At 53.9% G+C, this 19,644-nt stretch overlaps 1 protein-coding gene and 1 long non-coding RNA gene across 2 annotated transcripts in view; both read left to right on the forward strand.

Annotated features, from left to right (window-relative positions):
- LOC135405704 (uncharacterized) overlaps window positions 1-19,644 on the forward strand; it is a 614,579-nt gene that overhangs the window by 273,891 nt on the left and 321,044 nt on the right. The gene's annotated exons all lie outside the window — the stretch shown is intronic.
- Window positions 18,541-19,295, forward strand: LOC135404697 (olfactory receptor 14J1-like). The gene has a single exon (XM_064639437.1). The coding sequence runs from the start codon at window positions 18,570-18,572 to the stop codon at window positions 19,293-19,295; it is 726 nt and encodes a 241-aa protein (XP_064495507.1). The 5' UTR covers window positions 18,541-18,569.

Genomic DNA, 19,644 nt, shown 5'->3' on the forward strand with positions numbered 1-19,644 from the left:
AGGAGCAGGACAAACTGTTTTCAGTAACTGTGCTGTTCAGACACCTGATAAGATGGAGAGTGCTTTGGAACTACTGATATGCTTTGAATAAGAAAAGAATAATCAGGTCCATTGGCACTGGCTTATCAGGAAGGAAGTAAAATGCCAGCACTTTTACATGAGCAAAAGGAAATGTTTTAGACAATTTGGGCCATTTTTCCATTGACATTAAATAGCCTGGTGCTTTTGAGTGTGCTGTAAGGAGTGGAAGGATTTATTACCTTGACAGAATGACAGGTGAATGTGTTCAGAGAGGAGTCCTCAGCAACAGTAACAGCTCTTTGGAGAAGTGGCCACATCTATTCCTGCTTTTGGTAGAGATTCAGGAATTCTATCCTTTCTTTCTCCCTGAAGTGCAGTGGCTCACTTACAATGTGCAGTTTTTCAGTGTAACACACTTGTGCATTTTGTAATATGCTGGCAGCATGTTTGATATTGGGTGTGTAACAGGCTGTTCATAAAATAATGCTGGATCATTGACTGGTGTGTCCTCTGCCTTCAGTCACTGGGTATTTTCATGTTCCATAAAGAATATATCTCAGCCTGTGCTGGGAAGGGAAGATGTGATTCACCATTAACTTACCCCAGCAGGCATGAAACATGCTCAGATACACTATTATCTTCTCAAAGTTGACTGATTTTTATTTCTGTACCTTTACAAAATTTATTTCTAGGTTCTTTCACATGCTTACAATTAATTTTGGGACATACAAATTCGAGAAATGATAGTGCACGAACATATTTGATTGATTTTGGATTCTAATTGATTCCCGTCAATGAGATCCCTGTGACACTCTGAAATCAATGATATGTGATTCAACCAAGGCACCACTGTTCTGTACATTAGGTAGCAGCTGGGAATTTAGAAACTAAATGTTCACAAGCTATAAATGGAGAAAATGTTTAGATTTCAATAGCCCTTTGTTTGGCATTTATTCACAAAAATATGTTTCTTGGGAAAGTTAGTTTTCCAAAGGGCAGGCTTTCAGTAAAAGAAAGGTCACTGATTTAAGGTTTATTAAATTTTAGCTAAAAACAACAGGCTCCATTTGGGTGTAAAATAATTTAAGTTTTTCCTGCAGGCAACTTTCATGCTTTAGAGCTGTTGCTCAAAGGTTTCATTCTTCCATGAAGATGTCAACTGTAATTATAAAAATGCCTCACTGAAAATGGAATGGTTCAAAGATTCTAACTGAAATAAAAATTCCTGCCTGGGGAAAGCACTGTAATCAAAATAAAGTGGTCTTCACTTTTTTTTCCTGTGCTTCAAGGCAGCAGGGTTGGTAGGGAATGCCAGTTTTTATTTATTTATTTATTTACTCTCCTCCACAGATGATGATAGTCCAGCTTTGGAATCAGCAACACACTTCAGCCACTAATACAAGGCAATATGTGAGCTACTGCTGCTTCCAAAATGCAGTATCCTGGCATTTCAGTCAACTTTATAATCTGGCAAAAACCCACTTGGCAATCTTAAAATCTAGCTTCTGAAGCACTTTTATTTCTGAAAGCTTTTGATGTCTTTTTATATCTTTTTAGCATGTATTAAATTTCTTAGGAGCAGTGGCCAGGATGTTCACTTGATGGATGACTGGGGTGGGGACTCTCTCTCCACCCCCGCTTTTTTTTTTTCCTCCCCTTTAAATTTAAAAAGAGGTGTGATAATTGTGCATTAGGTAAGGCTGGAACATGAATCCTGCAGATGCAGCTGTTTGACAACATTAACGTGGGATGTTTGTACCATTGTTAGGTAAGTTAGCAGAGATTTTCCAAGCTAAGAAGGACAGCCTGCTGCCAAGCTCTGGCATCTGTCTTAAGAAATCTTTTGCTTCAAGGATGCCCTGAGGAAAATGATGGCTGGATGCTTTTCTGAAGGCACAAAGGGCCTGTTTTCTCTTCCATTGCATTCAGAATGGGACTCCTTGTTCCAGCCTGCCTGCTCAGGGTTTTGTGGTGCTGGGTCAGGGTTTTCATGTGGTTTTTCTCCTGGGATAAAGTTGTGTACAGTGAATACTGATTATTCATCCTATGTCTGGGTCACTGTCTACATCTTGAATTTGACCCAGAGTCTGTGTAAATGAGGAATGCATTGAAACAAAGTCAGGGATCCTTCAGTGACTTGTTTTCTCTGAGTTCAATCTTCTGAGACCTCTGATGAGTCTGGCAGGGCAGTGCCTGTGTGCAGAGGGGCAGGGAAACAGAGTCCCAGCACAGCAGCAGTGCCAGGGTCCCACTGTGGGGGCTGACCGGCTGAGGCTGCTGCAGCTGGTGCTGGTGGTGGCCAGTGCCCCTGGAGATGGCAAATGGGGCCTGAGGAGCCTGGGGCCGATTCTCTGCTGCTGTGCTGGGGAGTGGGGCTGGCCCTGGGGCTGCAGGAGCTGCCTGAGCTGATGATGTGCTGAGCATTGCAGACCCAGAGGGCCTGTCCCTGAGCTCCAGGGCCTCCATGTCCTGCTGCAGGGCCAGAGCTGAGTGTGCTGCTCTGCTGGGCTGGGGCAGGGGCAGGGAGATGGGGGGACCAGGGAGGGGCTGGACTGGGCAGTGCCAGGGAGGGGAAAACCCCAATGTTGAGCTGAAGTGTGGGAGTGGGTAGGGTGGGGGCTCTGCAGGGCTGAGGGGCCTCCAGCCCCTGGCAGTGGCAGCAGGAGCCAGGCAGACACTGCCCCTGCTGCCAGGAACTGGGGGTGTGTGTGCAAATGAAGGACTCCTGTCTCTGCACAGCCCTGAGGGTGTGAGCAAGGCAGGAGCCCAGCTCAGCTCTGGAGCCCTCTCAGAGCCCTGACACTTCTGGGGTGACTCCAGGAACAGCCTTCTCTGGCCCAGGGACATTCATCTCCCCAGCCTCACACACATCCCCTGCAAATGGCCCTGTCTCCTCCATCACCCTCCTCTGCCTTTCTGGCCTGGCCCTTTCATTCCACACCAGCAAAGCAGCCTGGGCACCATCTCACCTGGGCACTCAGAGGGCTTCTGTGAGCAGGAGGGGCAGATTTCTCTGGAAGGTGCATTTGTCCCCTGTCCCATGGCATAGGGCACAGCTCAGAGTGTGAAAACACTCCCAGTGTGAACACACATCCTGGAGAGCATTTTCAAAACAGAAATAGGGAGAGGAAGAACCAAAAAGGCAAAATTAGAGATATGAAAGGTGTCCCAAAAATCAGGAGCTTCCTCTGAGCCAGGTTTCCATAACTGAATCAATGGTGGGATATTTAGTTTGATAAGTAGCTGCACAAAACTATTCATGTAGACAATGAAAGAATCAGCTTAATAGAACATATAGAAGGTGTTGTCAATGGAAACAAATGGAGAAAAGTTGTTGAAATTAAAAAAAATAAAAAAATAAAGGTCTGGCAATGCTGGCCAGGAAGCCTTCAGCAATTATCAAGAGTCCTGTTCTCCAGAGGTTTCAAGTGTCTCCTAAATTCCACACTCGTGGCTTCAGGCCATGATTTGCCAGAGCAGTCCCAGAGCTGGCCACTGCCCAGAGATGCCCTGGGGCAGCTCCAGTGCCCAAGTGGGACAAGTGGCCCAGGGTGTGTGGGAGCCCTTTGGAGCAGGAGCTGTTGGGCAGGAAGGGCCCATCTGGGGAGGGTCAGGGAATCCCCCCCTGCAGCCCTGCTGCCCAGGCTGAGGAGGGTCCTCTCCAGCCCACAGCCCATCGTGTGCCCTTGGGGGCTGCGCTGCCGGGGCTGTTCCCGGGCACTGACTGGCTAAGGAGGGCAGGCAGATGCTCAGGGGTCCTGAGGGTCATCACAGAGCTGAGTCCATCCAGATAAAAGACTTGGGGAGGTCAGGAGGACCTGGGACAAAAGGGATAAGACAACTGGGGAAGGAAAGAGGGGCTTGGACAACAAAGATTTCATGAGGTAAAAACAAGTGCAGTTAAGGCTGCTGGTGCTGCAGCACTGCCTGTGCAAACATTCTTGATGGGCCTTTTCCCTCTTTGTACCCTCAAGCCCCAACACCACCTAAAAGTGCTGCTCCTCCCATTGAAGGGAATCCACTGCTCTACTCCCAGCCTCAACCTGACCTTGAAGGCAAAGCTCAAACCCAGAACTTCAGACTCTTCTTTCTACTCCAGTGCCCAGCCCACTCCCAAACCTGCAGTGTTAGTGTGAAAAGCCAAGCTTTAATCCTGATCCAGCCCGAAAAACTCTTCCCCTAATCCTCAAGCAGACACTGCCAGCAGAACAACAAACCCCCCTCAGCTTCTGCCTAATCCCCACCCTGAGCTCTGAACCCCAAGCCCTGACCATTCAGCACCCCCACAGCCCTCGGGAGCAGGGAAGGCCCTGCAGGGCCCCGAGCAGGCGCGGGGGGTTGGCAGAGGAACGGGAGGTGCCCTGTCCCTGCTCAGCCCGTGGCACACAAGGAGCAGAGGGGCGGCAATGCCGGCAGGAGGCAGCGGGGCCTCAGGAGGCCGAGGGGGCCCGGGGCGGGCGGGGGGCGTGGCCGCGCGCTGATTGGCTGCGGCGGGGTCTCGTGAGCGGGGAGCGCGCGGAGCGAGCGCCATGTTGGGCGCGTGGGAAGGAACGGGAGGAGGAGGCGGTGAGCGCTGGGAGAGCGGGGTCTGGGGATCCCCTCGGGGGCTGCGGGGAGCGCGGGTGAGGGTGGAAAGGCTGGAGGGCTCGGGAGGGTTTAGCGGGGGGGGTTCGGGGGTTCCCGAGGAAGTTTTGAGGGGTCCCTGCGGGGGTTCGGTGTCCTGAGGGGACTCGGGGGGGGGGAGGTTGAAGGTCCCTGAAAAGGGTTTGGAGGCCCCCGAGGGGGTTTTGGTTTCTGAGGAGATTTGGTGGTCTCAGGCGGGCTGGAATGGTCTCTGAGACGGGTTGGAAGGCTTTGCGGGGATTTTGAGGCAGTTTTGGTAGTGTTTAGGGGGTCCCAGACGGCTTTGAGGCTCCCTTAGAGGGACTGGGGGGTCCCTGAATGGGCTGGGGGGGTCCCAGGTGTGTTTTGTGGGTCACTGAGAGGGTTTAGGGGGTCCAGGGTGGGGGGATGAGGTCTCTTAGGGGATTTGAGGGGACCTTGAGGAGGTTTCAATGGGTAGAGGGGTGGATTTCTGAGGGGATTTCAGGGGTTTTGAGGGGATTTTGTGGAGTCCCCTAAAGCCCAGCAGTGGGTTTGGGGGGTCCCCAAGACCCCAGGGGAGAAGTCCTAGGGATGCTCCCCAAGAATCGGAGGGGGGAGATATACTACATGCGGGTAAGGGGATCCCAGTGCCCCCAGAATATCCAAATAACCTCCAAGTGACCCTCAGTATAGCCCAGTAACCCCCCAGTGACCACCCAGTGTGTCCCAGGGAGCACCCAGTAACCCCCAGTATGGCCTGGTAGCCTCCCAATGTCCCCCCCGTGTGTCCTGGTATCCCCCAGTAACTCCCCAGTTCTCTGCCAGTGATCCCCAGTGTGCCCCAGTTCCCCCCAGTCCCTCCCAGTGCCCTCCCAGAATCCCTCAGTAACCCCCAGTCCCTCCCAGTGCCCCCTGGTTCCCCCCAGTGTGTCCCAGTATCCCCCAGTAAACACCCAGTGCCCTGCAAAGCCCCTCAACTGTCCCCAGTGTGTCCCCAGATGCCCTTGGCCTTTCTATGGGGGGGGGGGGGGGGGGCGTTTTGTGCTCAGAGGGTCCAGGGGGCGCTCCTGGAGTGAGATGGAAGGTTGGGGACATCAGGGATGGGGTTTGGGGACAGTGGGGAGGGGTTTGGGGACAATGGAATTGGGGGTGTAAAGGGGGGAATAATGGCCATGGAGAGGCCCTGGAGATGCTAGAGACACCAGGGGGGTCTTCAGGTGTCAAGGGGAGAATTAGGGACACCAAGAGAGTCTTGGGTTCACCAAGGTGGATCTCAGGATTCACCTGCTCATATTGCAGCCCTTCCTCTCCCCCACCAGGTGCCATTAACCCTTCCCAAATGTCCTCTAACCCCCTTTTTCCCTTTAATCCCCTTCCCCCACAGATCCCTTTGACCCCCCAATGCCCCCAAGACCTCCTTTAATACACCCAAAATCCCCACCCAAACTCCCCCCCAGAGCCCTTCAAATCTCCCCCAGCCCCCCCCCCCCAAATCCCTCCTAACACCCCCAAAGAGGGATCACCCAGCACCCTGGGACAGGAACACAGTGGGCTGTACTGGGGGCACTGGGCTGTACTGGGAGGGCACTGGGGGGGCCTCAGGTGTCTCACGACAACATGGCCCAGCTCCAGGAGAGATCTGGGGAGCAGTGAGGAGGTACTGGTCTGTCCTGGTCTGTACTGGTCTGTCCTGGTCTGTACCCCCAATCCCCAAAGCCCCTCCCCAGGACCCTCCCGGACCCCAAAGCCCCCCAGGCCCCTGACTTGGTCCTGCTGCCCCTTGAGCATCTGCAGCTGCTGCAGAACCAGGCATTTCATCAGCAAATGTGCAGGTGACACCAAGCTGGGGGTGTGTTGATGTGCTGGAAGGCAGGAGGGCTCTGCAGAGGGACCTGTCTGCGGAAGAGTGTGTCAGCAGGAGCAGGGAAGTGATTGTTGGGCTGGAGTGAGCGCTGGTGAGGCCACCCCTGGAGTGCTGTGTCCAGCTCTGGGCCCCTGAGTTGAGGAAGGCCCTGGAGGGGCTGGAGCAGGAGCAGAGAAGAGCAGCGAGGCTGGGGAAGGGAGTGGAGCACAAGTGGTGTGAGGAGAGGCTGAGGGAGCTGGGGGTGTTGAGGCTGGAGAAGAGGAGGCTCAGGGGAGACCTCCTGACTGTCTGCAAGTCCCTGCCAGGAGGTTGGAGCCAGGTGGAGGTGGGGCTGTTGTGCCAAGAAGCAGCAGTAGGACAAGAGGGCTGGGTCTTGAGCTGTGCCAGGGGAGGTTTAGGTTGGATATTAGGAAGCAATTTTTTCCTGGGAGAGTAATCCGGCCTTGGAATGGTCTGGGCAGAGAGGGGGTGGAGTCAGCATCCCTGGAGGTGTTGAAGGTGAGAGTGGATGTGGCCTCAGTGCCATGGTCTGGGAAGTACAGCGGGGTTGGATCCAGGGTTGGACTTGATGATTTGGGAGGTCTTTTCCAACCCAGCTGATTCTGTGATTCTGTGATTCCCATTCCTGTGGCAGCACATGCTTGAGGCTCTATCCCCAGGGTGATAGAGATGTCTGTCCATATCTATCTCCAAGGTTAGTCTGTAAATGTGTGGTGTTAGCAAAGCAGACTGAGTTCTGGGCTGGTTGTAGAAAGGAGAAAGAAGCCCAGAGGCCAGTGCAAGCAGGCAGCCCTGAGCTTGCACCTGATGTCCCCTCCCTGCAGGTTCCTGTCCTTGAGCCCAGGCCCTGAGGTGAGGCTGAGAAGTGGCGCGGAGGTGAGCCCAGAGCTGTCCCTGAGGTGAGGCTGAGAATAAGTGCAAGGCAGAGGTGCTGCTGAGGAAGGAGAGCCCTGTGGTGGGGAAGAGAAGCAAAGCTGTGAATGCCCATCCCCTTGAAGGTGCTGTGTCCATCCCCTGTGTGCCAGGTGAGCTGGGGCTTTGCTGCAGAGCTGCGGGCGCTGATTTGAGCGTCTCCAAGTGCTGAGATGGTGGGCACCCAGGAACACAAACTGTGCCTGGCCACGGAGCCTGCAAGGAGGAGCAGAGACAGCCGTGTCAGTGTGGGGGGCCAGGTTGTCCCTGTGCCTTCCCCTGCAGGCCCTGTCTGTCCCTGCTGGGCCCCTGTCCATCCGCCCCTCAGTAGGTGTCCATCCTACACACCTACTCTTCAGAGCTTGACACACTGCAGACTTTGCAGGGAAATCTGTGTTGGCAGCTGCATCCTGAGCCCGAGGGCCATTTGTGTCCCCGAGTGCTGATCCATCCTGGGGACCCAAGGGATCCTCTGCCATTCCATCCATGCAGCAGGAGTCACCCTCCTGCCCTTGACTCCCTGCAGAGGAACAAGTGCCATCTTTCTGTTTGGGAGAAGCCAGATGCTGCCCCTGGGCCATCAGAAGTGGTGCTGAAGCCTCTTTCAGCCCAGCCTGGGGTGCAGTTTTCTCATCCCCTCACCGAGTGCCCGCTCCCCCAGCCGGCACTGACCAACCAGGGTGTTTGGCACACATGGTTTGGTGGTTTGGAGAAACAGCCCCGTGCTTGCAGGGGGCCAGAGAACCTCGAGGAGCAGCCCTGGCTAGGTGCATGCACTGGCAGGGGACCAGGGGATCGCTGCTCCACGGAACCGACTGGAGCTCTGGGTGACCCTGAGCTGAAGGGCCTGTGACCTGTGGATGAGTCCAGGATGGAGCAGAGACCCCCCTGCAGCCCGGGAGGAGCCCACGCCAGAGCAGGGGATGCCCAAAGGAGGTTGAGAGCCCGTGGGAAGCCCCTGCAGAGCCGAGGGAGCAAAGCCCTGGTTTCCAGGGCTGCCCCCCCACCCCAGTTTGTTGGGTTTAGGTGCAAACTGCAGCAGGGCCGTCCCTTGGCAGCAGCCGGTGCCGTGACACAGGCTGGGAGATGTGCCAGCCCAGGAGGGACTGAGGGCAGGGGGTTCGTAGGGACCATCCAGGGCCCCTCGCTGCCCACTGATGGAGAAGAGAAGACAATGCCAGGAGGAAGGAACTGGCTGGCCCAGAGGCACAGGAGGGAAGTCAGGCTCTCTGAGCCATACCTGGGGGAAGGAATTGCAGCAGGGGGAGATCGGCACCACCGACTCCTTGAGCACCTCCTCAGCAGGGCCCCCAGACTGCCATGGAGGGAATAACTGCAGCTGTGACTGATGGGCACAGGGAGGAGAGAGACAGCCAGCAGAGGGGGCTGGGAGCGGGAAGGGATAAGCTGAGAAGGTGACGGGATAAAGAACTTGTGTCGAGGTTTCTTAGTCAGTCAGAGCGATTTTGTGGCACTTCTCGGCTTGATGGGACCGGGGAGGCGGCAGCAGGACACCCTAACCCACAGCCCCCCAAGGACCCCCAAAAACATTCAGAGCCCACCCAGGACCCCACCCAACCCCTCCTCTGAGGGGACTTCTCTGGGCACTGGTGGTGCTGGGAGCCCCCCCAGCTGCGGGCGAGGAGCTCTTGGGTGAGCGGGGGGTGGGAAGGGGGAGGTCAGTGGGAAAAGGGGGGTCAGAGGGGACAAAATGGGTGGTGGGACCCCCCTAAAAGTGGAGAGGAGAGGGGCTCTGAGGTTTGGGGGATGATGGGAAATGGGTGTGAGAGGTCAGAAGAGCTGGGAAAGGGGAGAGTGGGACCCCCAAACTGAGCATGAAGGGGCTGGGGAGTGGGAGGATGATGTGGAAGGGGTGGGGGAGGGGGGAAAAAAGTGGGGGTTGTGACCCCAAAAGTGATCCTGAGGGGACTGGGGATTGAGGGGACCATGGAAAAGTGGAAGGAAGAGGGAAAAGGTAGGGAAAAGGTAGGGAAAAGGGGGGATGGTCTGGAGGGTTCGATGGTCCCATGGGGGTCTTTGGGCACAGGGGATTGGCAATGGGAGGTGGCCCCCCTGATCTCCCAACTTCCTATGGGGTGCTGGGGGCTGCTGGATCCAGTGTTCTCAGGGCACAGACATTTCTTTGGGCCAAAGAGTCCTAAAGCACTTGGCACAGACCACACTTTACCACCGTCTATTCTCCAACTACTCTGCTGGTTCAGAGTAGCACAGTAGGACAGTGGTGACCCCTGGGATCCCTGGGACAACAAAGTGGAAACCCTGGAGAGGGGGAATGTCTGGGAATGTGGCACCTGGAAAGCGGGAGTCAGAGGAGAAGGGACCCTTGGGACCATCAACACTCCCAGCATCCCTAAGTGGGACCCCCAGCATCCCGAACAGGGGAGACCCTCCGAACTCCAGAGGGGAGAGACCAGAGAGGGGGAACTTCTGAGAGAGATTTTTTGGGCTAAGCTTCATATTTGAGAGTATTTTTTGGTTGAATCTCAACTTTTTACAATTTGGGAGGGGATTCATCTCGCTCTTTTGGAGGGTTTTTTTGCCTGAATCTTGATGGTTTGGGTTTTTCTGGGCTGAATCTTGGTGTTTGGGAGGTTTTTGTGGACACAGGATGCCCGGTGAGTTCTAGAGATGGACTTGGGCAGGAGGAACCCCCAAGCCAACACGCTCAGCCCTTGTTTTCCCCCCATCAGGATTTGTCCTTCCCAAAGCTTGGGCGGATGGAGGAGGAGGCTGCGAGGAAGAGGAAGATGCCTTGGGCCCCCCAGGCAGGTGAGGAGGAAGTCAGTGTCCCTTTGGGCGGGTGTTGTGCTGGCTCTGTCAGCCCAGCATGGCCCCGGCTGCAGGACAACCCCGCTGGCGCCGCCGTCCTGCCGGGGCCGGAGTTGGGGGGATGTCCTTGGCCTTCCCTGTGGGCCGGAGGCAAATCCCCTCCCTGTCCTTCTTGCTTCCTGCCCCAGGCCCCGAGCTGAGGACGGAGAGCCCGGAGGACAAATCCCCCCGTGAGACCCTGGTGGGAGAGGCCGTTTTGAAGGGCTCCCCGGTGCAGGAAGGCAGCGGGGAGGAAAAGGGCCGGAGATCCCCCCGCAGGAGGGGCTCCAAAGCCATCCCAGGGTGCTCTGAGGAGGAAAGAGCCAGCCTGTGCCAGGAAGGCGGCCGGAGCTTGAGGGGGAGCTCTGAGCTGGTGGTCCCTGATCAGCCCCCCAGCAGGGAGAAGCCCTTCAAGTGCTTGGAATGTGGGAAGAGCTTCAGAAACAGCTCCGACCTCCTGAAGCACCGGCACATCCATCCACACTGGGGCACGTCCCTACACGTGTGGGGAATGTGGGAAGAGCTTCAGGATCAGATCCCAGCTAAACCGACACCAGCGCATCCACACTGGGGAACGGCCCTACAAGTGCTTGGAATGTGGGAAGAGGTTTCAGACCAGTGGGAATCTCCTCCTGCACCAGCGGACGCACACGGATGAGAGGCCCTTGTGTGGCCCTTCCGCTGCACCGACTGTGGGAAGGGCTTCAAACTGAACTGCCACCTCATCGCCCATCGGCGCATCCACACTGGGGAGAGGCCGTACAAGTGTGGGGAGTGTGGGAAGAGCTTTGCCCAGAGGTTTGGCTTGACCTACCACCTAAGGACCCACCAGTAAGGGAAGCCCTACCAGTGCCCCACGTGAAGGAAGAGCTTCGGCTGCTGCTTCCACCCCGAATGAAGCCCCTGATGGTGAGGCAACCCCTGGAGTCCAGTGACTGTCAGTGCATCCCTTTTGACCACAAAGGGCCAGTCCCCTTTCCCAGGGGCAGGTTCTTCCAACAGAACCCTTCTTGGGGTGTGTGTGGAGATTCCTGCCTTGGCTGGGGACCCCCCAAGGTCACTTCTCGAGGCTGAGAGCAGGGATCTCCCCACGAGCGTTGGTCTGGGGGAGTTCCATCCATCTCTAATTAAGAATTCTTGCTTTTGTGCCAGCTTTAGTAGAATTTCTTCAACGATTGCTTTAGTGTAGAGCACTGTCCTCTCTTATCCTGTACTCCTGGTAGTTTTAGTGTTTGTATTGTGCAGTAAATAATTCTGATGAAGATCTTTTGTCTGATTACTTATAACCCTAAATAATTGATTTCTCTCAATAGATCTGATTTGCCATCATTAAAACCTGGAGTACAAAAATGATTCAGTCATACCTCTGTAATTCCTTTAAACTGAAAGTGTTGGCATAATCCAAGCACTCCACAGTATGTTGGGAGCTCAGAGGGGCCACCTCCCTTTCCCAACCCCTTTGTGCCCATGAGACCATTCGACCCACGAGACCACCTCCCCTTTTCCACCCTTTCCCTGTTCCTCCCATTTTCCCATTATCCCCTTAATCCTCATTTTCCCCTCAAAACAGTTTTTGGGTCCCAACCCTCACTTCTTTGCCCCCTCTCCTGTGGGCACTGAAGGAGAAAATGAGGCTGCACACACAGAGTTCCATTGCAGGACTTGTCCGCCCATCTTTCCGGCGTCCCCCTTTCATTGGGGTTCCTTTGGATACAGCGCCTGGGGTTCTGGCCGGCAGGAGTTCCGGAACACACGCAGACAATGAATATGATCAGGTGATGTTCAATTTAAATGAGTTAACTTTTATACAGTTTAGTTTTTTCCGGGTACGTGCTTACAGCAAGGTGGTTGGATAGCTCAGTCTGTGCACGCGTACCACGCCTTCGGATCATTGGTTCTGGTGCTCTCCATGCAGCCTGACATCATAGGGCCACCCAAAGTCCCTCCTGTTGATCCGCCCTTAGGGACTTTCCGAGATCTTGCAGGTGTTCCTTTATCTCCAGTTTTCCCAAAACTTTCAACTATAAACACAGGATTTTCTCATACCTACGACTATAAACACATAGCTAACAATTATAAACATTGCATAGTTTCACAGAGTTTGTAAGTATAAACACAGAGCTTTCACACAGTTTGCAACCTCCAAAGTCGTGTCAAGCAGGGCCTAGTGCTTCTTAAAAACCATCATTCATTCACATTGAAATGGTCAGTTACCATGGAAACCATCATACAGTCATGTTGCTACATTCAGTTACCATGGCAACCGTCATACATTCCCATTGCTATGTTCAGTTACCATGGCAACTGTCATACAGTCCTGTTGCAATGGTCAGTTACCATGGCAACCATCATACATTCCCGTTGCCATGGTCAGTTACCATGGCAACCATCATACAGACCCATTCCTACAGTCAGTTTCCATGGCAACCATCATACAGTCACATTGCTACAGTCAGTTACCATGGTAAACATCATACTTCCCACTGCTCTGATCAGTTACCATGGCAACCATCATACATTCTCATTGCCATGGTCAGTTACTATGGCAACCACCACACATTCCCATTGGTATTGTCAGTTACCATGGAAACCATCATAGAGTCATGTTGCTATGGTCAGTTACCATGGTAACCATCATACTTTCCACTGCTACGGTCAGTTACCATGGCAAACATCATACATTCCCATTGCTACAGTCAGTTACCATGGCAGCAATCATACATTCCCATTGCTAGTGTCAGTTACCATGGCAAACATCATACATTCACGTTGCTACAATGTTACCATAGCAACCATCATACATTCCCATTGCTACGGTCAGTTACCATGGCAACCATCACACATTCCCATTGCTGCGGTCAGTCACCACGCTGTCCTGGTTAGAGAGCAGGAGGGGCACTTTAGCTCTTTGTGGGTGTGACCAAGTTATTTATCCTGTACCATCCATGCCATCCCTAGGGCTGTGCTTTCAGCAGGAAAAGCCGGGGCTCTGCACCGGAACTGCTCCATCCTGCCCCGCTCTCTGCAGGGCAGGGACTGTCAGCATCACTCCTGCACTCCCCGTCCCCGATGCTGCCCCGTCATGTTTGCCCTGGATTGGGACGATGGACCTTTGGTGCTGAAAGAGGAAACCACGATGGGCCGTGGTGCTGAAACAAAGCTCTGAGCAGGACGAGGTGGTTGGGGGGCAGCCTCAGCCCCCTCAGCCGTCGGGTTGGGAGGAGAAGAGAGGAGCCAGCGCGGGACTGAGCCCAGGGAGCGGCTGCGCCACACGGCCGGGACGACCCAGCTCCCAGGGCTTGGCTTGTCCTTGGTTCTCCTTGTTGGGCTGAGGGGTTGGACATGTTACCTTTGGGAGCTCCCCCACTGCATTGCCTTTGTTCGGGGGCACTGTGCGGACACGTCGCTCGGAGAGCACCCGGCATCTTGTCTGTGTGCCCGGTGGTGACCCCCTTTTGAGGGTGAAGCACCTTCTCTTTCTGTATACTTTTACTGGTGACATTGCTGTTCTGACTGTGTGTCTTATTCCATTGCTCTGTGTTTTTAGTGAATTGTTATCTCTACCTAGAATCTCTCATTTTTTGTCCCTCCCTCACCAAAAAGGGCCGTGGGAAGGGGAGTGACTTATCTGAATTTTAATTTCCTGCTGGTGCTAAAACCAGCACACCTGCCATGCACCAGCCTCGGGAAAGATGGAATGATGCAGTGGGTGCTGGGACATGCAGACATTGGGATACACATTTAGCAAAGGCCACCTGGTCACTCAACACTGGGGGATGTGCCAATCGGGCTGGCCCTGTCCAATCCAAGTTTTTACGTGCCGTAGAAAGGGATAAAGTTCCTGTAGTGCACATTACAAACATGCTGGGAAAACAGTCTGGGTTATTCCCGCTTCAGGCAAAGGGAAATGCACCCGTGGGATTCACGTTGCTCAAGGACACGGATGCCCTTGGTGGGTAAGGAGGGAAAGATGGGAAATCCAGTGTGTGCCTTGAAGGGATTGGATTTTGGGTGAGAATAGCCAAGGAATTCAGTGGTAGTACAGTGGTAACTCTCTAACACTGCATTCTCACTGCTGTGGCAACTCTTTGCCATGTCAGGGGTATTACAGTGAAAATCACTGAGAGAAATGAACAGTGAGCTTGGAGGAGACCAGACAAGCACAGCGGTGATGGAACAAGAACTGGCTGCAACAGGCAACAATCCAACAGTAGACAGCATTTTTCCTGCCCTGAAAGAGTGTTTTGGCAGATGGAGCCTAAAATCCTGGACTAAGTGAACTCAACAGACTTTCATAGACTAAGCAATGAGATCTGTGGGTTTATATCAAATGATAGGAAAGGTGATGGTGGAATGTATTGGAAAGTGTGGGATCTGACATGGTGTAAATGGTGCGGAATAAGGGGTGGACACCATCCTTGTCTTGGCTGTTCTTCCTAGGAGATTGGGTTAATCTTCCTGTAGATTAACTACAGATTAATTCTGAGATAGAGTTAATTTTCTTCCTAACTAGAGAGTTAATTTTCTTCCTAGTAGCTGGTGCAGGGCTGTAGTTTGGATTCCATGGGAGAAAAATGTTCATCACACACTGATAGTTTAGTTCTGCTTACCCTAATCAAGGACTTTCCAGCTTCCCATGCTCTGCCAGGTACACAAGAAGCTAGGAGGGAGCAGGGCCAGGACAGCCGACCTGGACATTCCAAAGGGATATTCCACAACACAGAACATCATTCCCAGTGTATACATGAGGAGAGGTTGTGCAGGAGGGGCAGATCACTGCTTGGGGTGTGGGGCACTGGGCAGTGTGTGTGAGCAATCATGTTGAGCATTCCTTGTTCCTCTCGGGTTTTATTCCTCTCTCTCTTTTCTCCCTTGTCAATACAGTTATTATTACAGTTACTACACTTATTATTATTTTCATACTTTGCTTTGTTTCAGTTATTAAATTTTTCTTATCTCAACCCACAGGTTTTGCCTTTTCTAGATTCTCCTCCCCATGTCAGTGCAGGGGGAGGTCGGAGACTGAGTGAGCAGTTCTGTGGTACTTGGCTGCTCACTGGGGTTAAACCTCACGAAAAGGGAATGCACAGGAGTGGAGACCCTGCTGGGATGTGCTTTGTATCCACAAACTACCCAGCACGAGCTGGATAGAGAAGGACCACACCTTATGTCCCTGCAGGGCTGGGATTCACTCCCTGCCCCAAAGGCCCCCAATGTGTCTGAGAAGCCCTGGGTGGTGCCTGTCACACAACTGCTGGGAATGGGGACGGGGTCCCTGCACAGGCCCTGTGCTGTCCATGGCAGCTGCTGCACTTGTGCTGCAGAGCCCTGGCACCTCCCCTGGCACTACAGGCCCCTCTTTGGCTGTTCAGTCCAGGCTCACCTGCCCTGAATTAGGTTCAGCAGTGAAGGCATGTCCAGGGGACAACTGCCATTGTACTCTGAGGACATGTAGAAAATACCCTGCTAAAGAACAGGAGAGAGACCTCTCTCCTTGTGCCACCTGACTCCATTTGGTCACCTGAACACCTCTAGGTGCTGCCCTGGACAGAAGGAACAGTGACAGGTTCCCCTGTCCTACATGTGGGCACCTTCTGCCACTGAAGTTGGCCAAAGCAATGTCCCAGCAGCCTCCAAGAAGATCCCACAGCTGCTGCCCTGTCCCTAGGAACTGCTCCATTGGAGCCTGCAGTTCCCAGCAGGAATCTCGGTCACCTCTGGCCCCTCAGAAGGAACCAGGGCTTTGTGTCCCAGCAGGTCACTCCTGGCGTTCATCTTCCTTCGTTGCCATGGGAGATGGGACAAGGAGTCACCTGCAGGTGCCTGTTTTGGGCCCACTGAAGTGGGGCAGGAGGAATCCCTGCCCATGGGGGTTGTGGAGGGAGCTGAGTGTCCTTCTGGCCCCAGGTCTATAGAGCCACAAGGAGACACCTCTGTTGACTCAGCTGAGTCCCTTCCTTCAGTGCAGGTGAAGGAGATCCCTCCTGGGCACTGTCTGGGTTTCCTGTCTAATGATGGGATAAGAAAAGGGGACTCTTGGACTTAACTCTGTGTGTGTTTGGAGAAATGACCCTGCTAAAAGAAGGGTCTGTGCCCAAGTGAGAGAAGGAACATCATTATTTCCTTCAGCTGTGTGCCAGCAGGTTCCCCTGGAGCCCCAGGGACAGCTGGAGGGAGCCCAGAGGGGCAGAGCAAGGGCTGCCTGGGGCTGTTGCTGTGCTGCTGAGCTGGGCTGGGCTCCTGGCACACAGGGAGCTCCTGGCAAGCAAGAAGAGCTTCAAAGAGACAGCTCTGCTGGTGAGCAGCTCCTCTGCACAGCCCAGCAGGGCTGAGGGCACTGCCTGCAGCACCCAGGGCACAGGAGAGAAGGCAGAGAGATGAGAGGCAGCCTGGGCTGGGAGGTGACTGAGCTCTCACTACAGGAGAAACCTTCCCAGGATTTGAAGGAAGAATTCTCTGGCTGTAGGAAAGTTCAACTTGCCTTCCTGGAGGGATCTCCTACAGCTGGCACATCCCACAGCTTCTAGGATCTTTCAGCACAATTCTCCCAGTTGCTGCAGTGCAGGGGAAGTGGCCATATGGCAGAGCAGGGCAGGAGCTGCAGGCAGCAAGGGCAGAGAGGAGAAGGGAGCAGGAGGTTCAAGGGATCCTGGGCTGGGAGGACAGGGCAGAGCTGCTCAGGGCAGGAACCTTGCCAGCCCTTTGCCACGGTCAGGCTCTGGCTGCAGAGCAGTGCAGGTGAGTTCCTGCAAGTGCCTCTCCCAGCTGCCAAATGGCAGCAGTGGCAGGAGCTGTCAGGATGGCTCTGCTGGATTTGCTGGGGTGCAGCAGGAGGAGCTGCTGCAGAGCAGGACTTGCTGCTGCCCCATCAGAGGCCCAGGGCCAGAAGGTTCCCTGTGCCAGGGCTGGCTGTGGGGTGGGAAGGTGGGGGTGCAGCCAGGGGTGCCCAGGGCTGTGGTGCAGAGCAGGGTCCTGCCCCCAGGGCTCTGTGTGCTGGGGCAGGGACTCTGCTGCCTGCCAGGGTCAGCTCTCAGCCCGGCCAAGGAGCTGCCACGGGGCTGGGGGAGAAGGGCTGTGGGGAAGGAACAACTCCTAGGAGGGCAGAGCAGGGCAGAGTCCTTCTGATCTCCAAAGGGGGCTGCAGGGATGAGGTCTGGTCACAGCTCCAGATCTAAGCAGGAAATTTCCCAGAAGGCATTTGCAAGAAGCACAGACAGACAGGGGGTACCTTAAAGAGAATGAACCACTTCTTTCAGTGTTATACTCTGGGTTGTCTGGGTGCTGACTGTGACAGGGAAATGAATCTCTGAGCACAGGAGGAGACACTGAAACTTGAACTCTGTTAGATTAGAGGGGATCGAACCTGAGGGTATTAGACATCAAAACTGTCTAATAGATGCATCAGTGTCACTTTTCCAGCCTCCTCAGGGTTGCTCTGACATTGCCATCAGAGCCTACCCAGGCAGAGATGCCCCTGGGCAGTGCCCTGTGCTGCTGGGAGGGCTCTGCAGGGCAGAGCTGAGCCCCCAGGGCTGGGATGGGCTCTGGCAGCGCTGGCAGGGCCCAGCCCTGGGCCCAGGGAAGCAGCTGCTGGCAGGGACAGCTCCAGGCAGCAGAGCCCTGGGCAGGGACTGGGGGGCAAGTGCCCCCAAGGCCTGGGGGAGGGGGTGTTCAGGCAGCTCTGCTGGGCACTGTGTGCTGGGCCATAGAAATGAGGCTTCCTGCAGTGGAAAAGAACCTTCCCCAGACGTGATGGTGAAAATAGAAAACACAGGTACAATTATTCTAAGGACAGACTAAGCTTCTGCTCTGCAGCTCCAGCTCTTCTGAATCATGGGTGTAGAGAGGGAACTTTTGTATTCAAGATGTGTTAAAACTGACATTCCTTGCGTGTGTGAGAGCTCTACCAAAAAAGTCATATGTCACACCACAGCAGAGCAAAACTGACTCCTTGGCAGTGAATTTGGTGACATTTGACACATTGATTTCTTTTAGAAATGGAGTGGCTTTTTCACAGAGGTCTATCTCAACTGTTCCCTGTCCTTTCCTTTTCTGAAACAGATCCTGTGCTAAGAAATAACAAATGCCCAACAGCAGCTCCCTCACCCAGTTCCTCCTCCTGGCAGTCGCAGACAGGAGGGAGCTGCAGCTCCTGCACTTCTGGCTCTTCCTGGCCATCTCCCTGGCTGCCCTCCTGGCCAACGGCCTCATCCTCAGCGCCGTAGCCTGTGACCACCACCTGCACACCCCCATGGGCTTCTTCCTGCTCAACCTCTCCCTCACAGACCTGGGCTGCATCTGCACCACTGTCCCCAAAGCCATGCACAGTTCCCTCTGGAACACCAGAACCATCTCCTACATGGGATGTGCTGCACAGGCCTTTTTCTTTTATTTCTTCACGTCAGCAGAATTTTCCCTCCTCACCACCATGTGCTACGACCGCTACGTTGCCATCTGCAAACCCCTGCACTACGGGACCCTCCTGGGCAGCAGAGCTTGTGCCCACATGGCAGCAGCTGCCTGGGCCTCTGGGTTTCTCAATGCTCTGTTGCACACAGCCAATACATTTTCCCTGCCCCTGTGCCAGGGCAATGCTCTGGGCCAGTTCTTCTGTGAAATCCCACACATCCTCAAGCTCTCCTGCTCACACTCAGGCTACCTCAGGGAACTTGGGCTCATTGTGGTTAGTTGCTGTTTATCACTTGGTTGTTTTGTTTTCATTGTTTTCTCCTATGTGCAGATCTTCAGGGCTGTGCTGAGGATCCCCTCTCAGCAGGGACAGCACAAAGCCTTTTCCACGTGCCTCCCTCACCTGGCCGTGGTCTCCCTGTTTGTCAGCACTGCAACATTTTCCGACCTGAAGCCCCCCTCCATCTCCTCCACATCCCTGGACCTTGTGGTGGCAGTTCTGTACTCAGTATTACCTCCAGCACTGAACCCCCTCATCTATAGCCTCAGGAACCAGGAGCTCAAGGATGCCCTGAGAAAAATGATGACTAGATGCTTTTCAAGAGCAATAACCTGCCTGTTTTCTTCTGCACAACAGTCATTGTGTAACCCTTTACTGGCCCAGCCTGCCTTCTAAAGCTTTTGAGAGTGGTGGTGGTGGGGATTTCCTACATTTTTTTTTTAATCTTTTGATGTTGTTAACACAGAAATTTATTCTTCATCTCATACCTAATTCACTCTTTACCTCTTTGTTTTGACCCACAATTGTGTAAATGAGGAATCATTCTCTGTGTGCACTTAAACAAAATAAATATTCCTTTGTCTTCTTTGTCAAACATTCTGTCTTTGTTATTCTGTACATGAGGAATCACAATCTCTGAGTAGAATAAAGGACTTGAATTCTTTTTCTTTGAATGCAGATTCTCGCTGCAAGAACTTCCCTGAAGCTGGAGGGCAGTGCCTGTGTGCAGAGGAGAAGGGATAAA

This window comes from Pseudopipra pipra, chromosome W (assembly GCF_036250125.1).
Source record: "Pseudopipra pipra isolate bDixPip1 chromosome W, bDixPip1.hap1, whole genome shotgun sequence".
Classification (NCBI taxonomy): domain Eukaryota; kingdom Metazoa; phylum Chordata; class Aves; order Passeriformes; family Pipridae; genus Pseudopipra; species Pseudopipra pipra.

Coding starts and splice junctions, on each gene's coding strand:
- LOC135404697 (XM_064639437.1), top strand. CDS start 18,570: ATGGGATGTGCTGCACAGGCCTTTTTCTTTTATTTCTTCACGTCAGCA.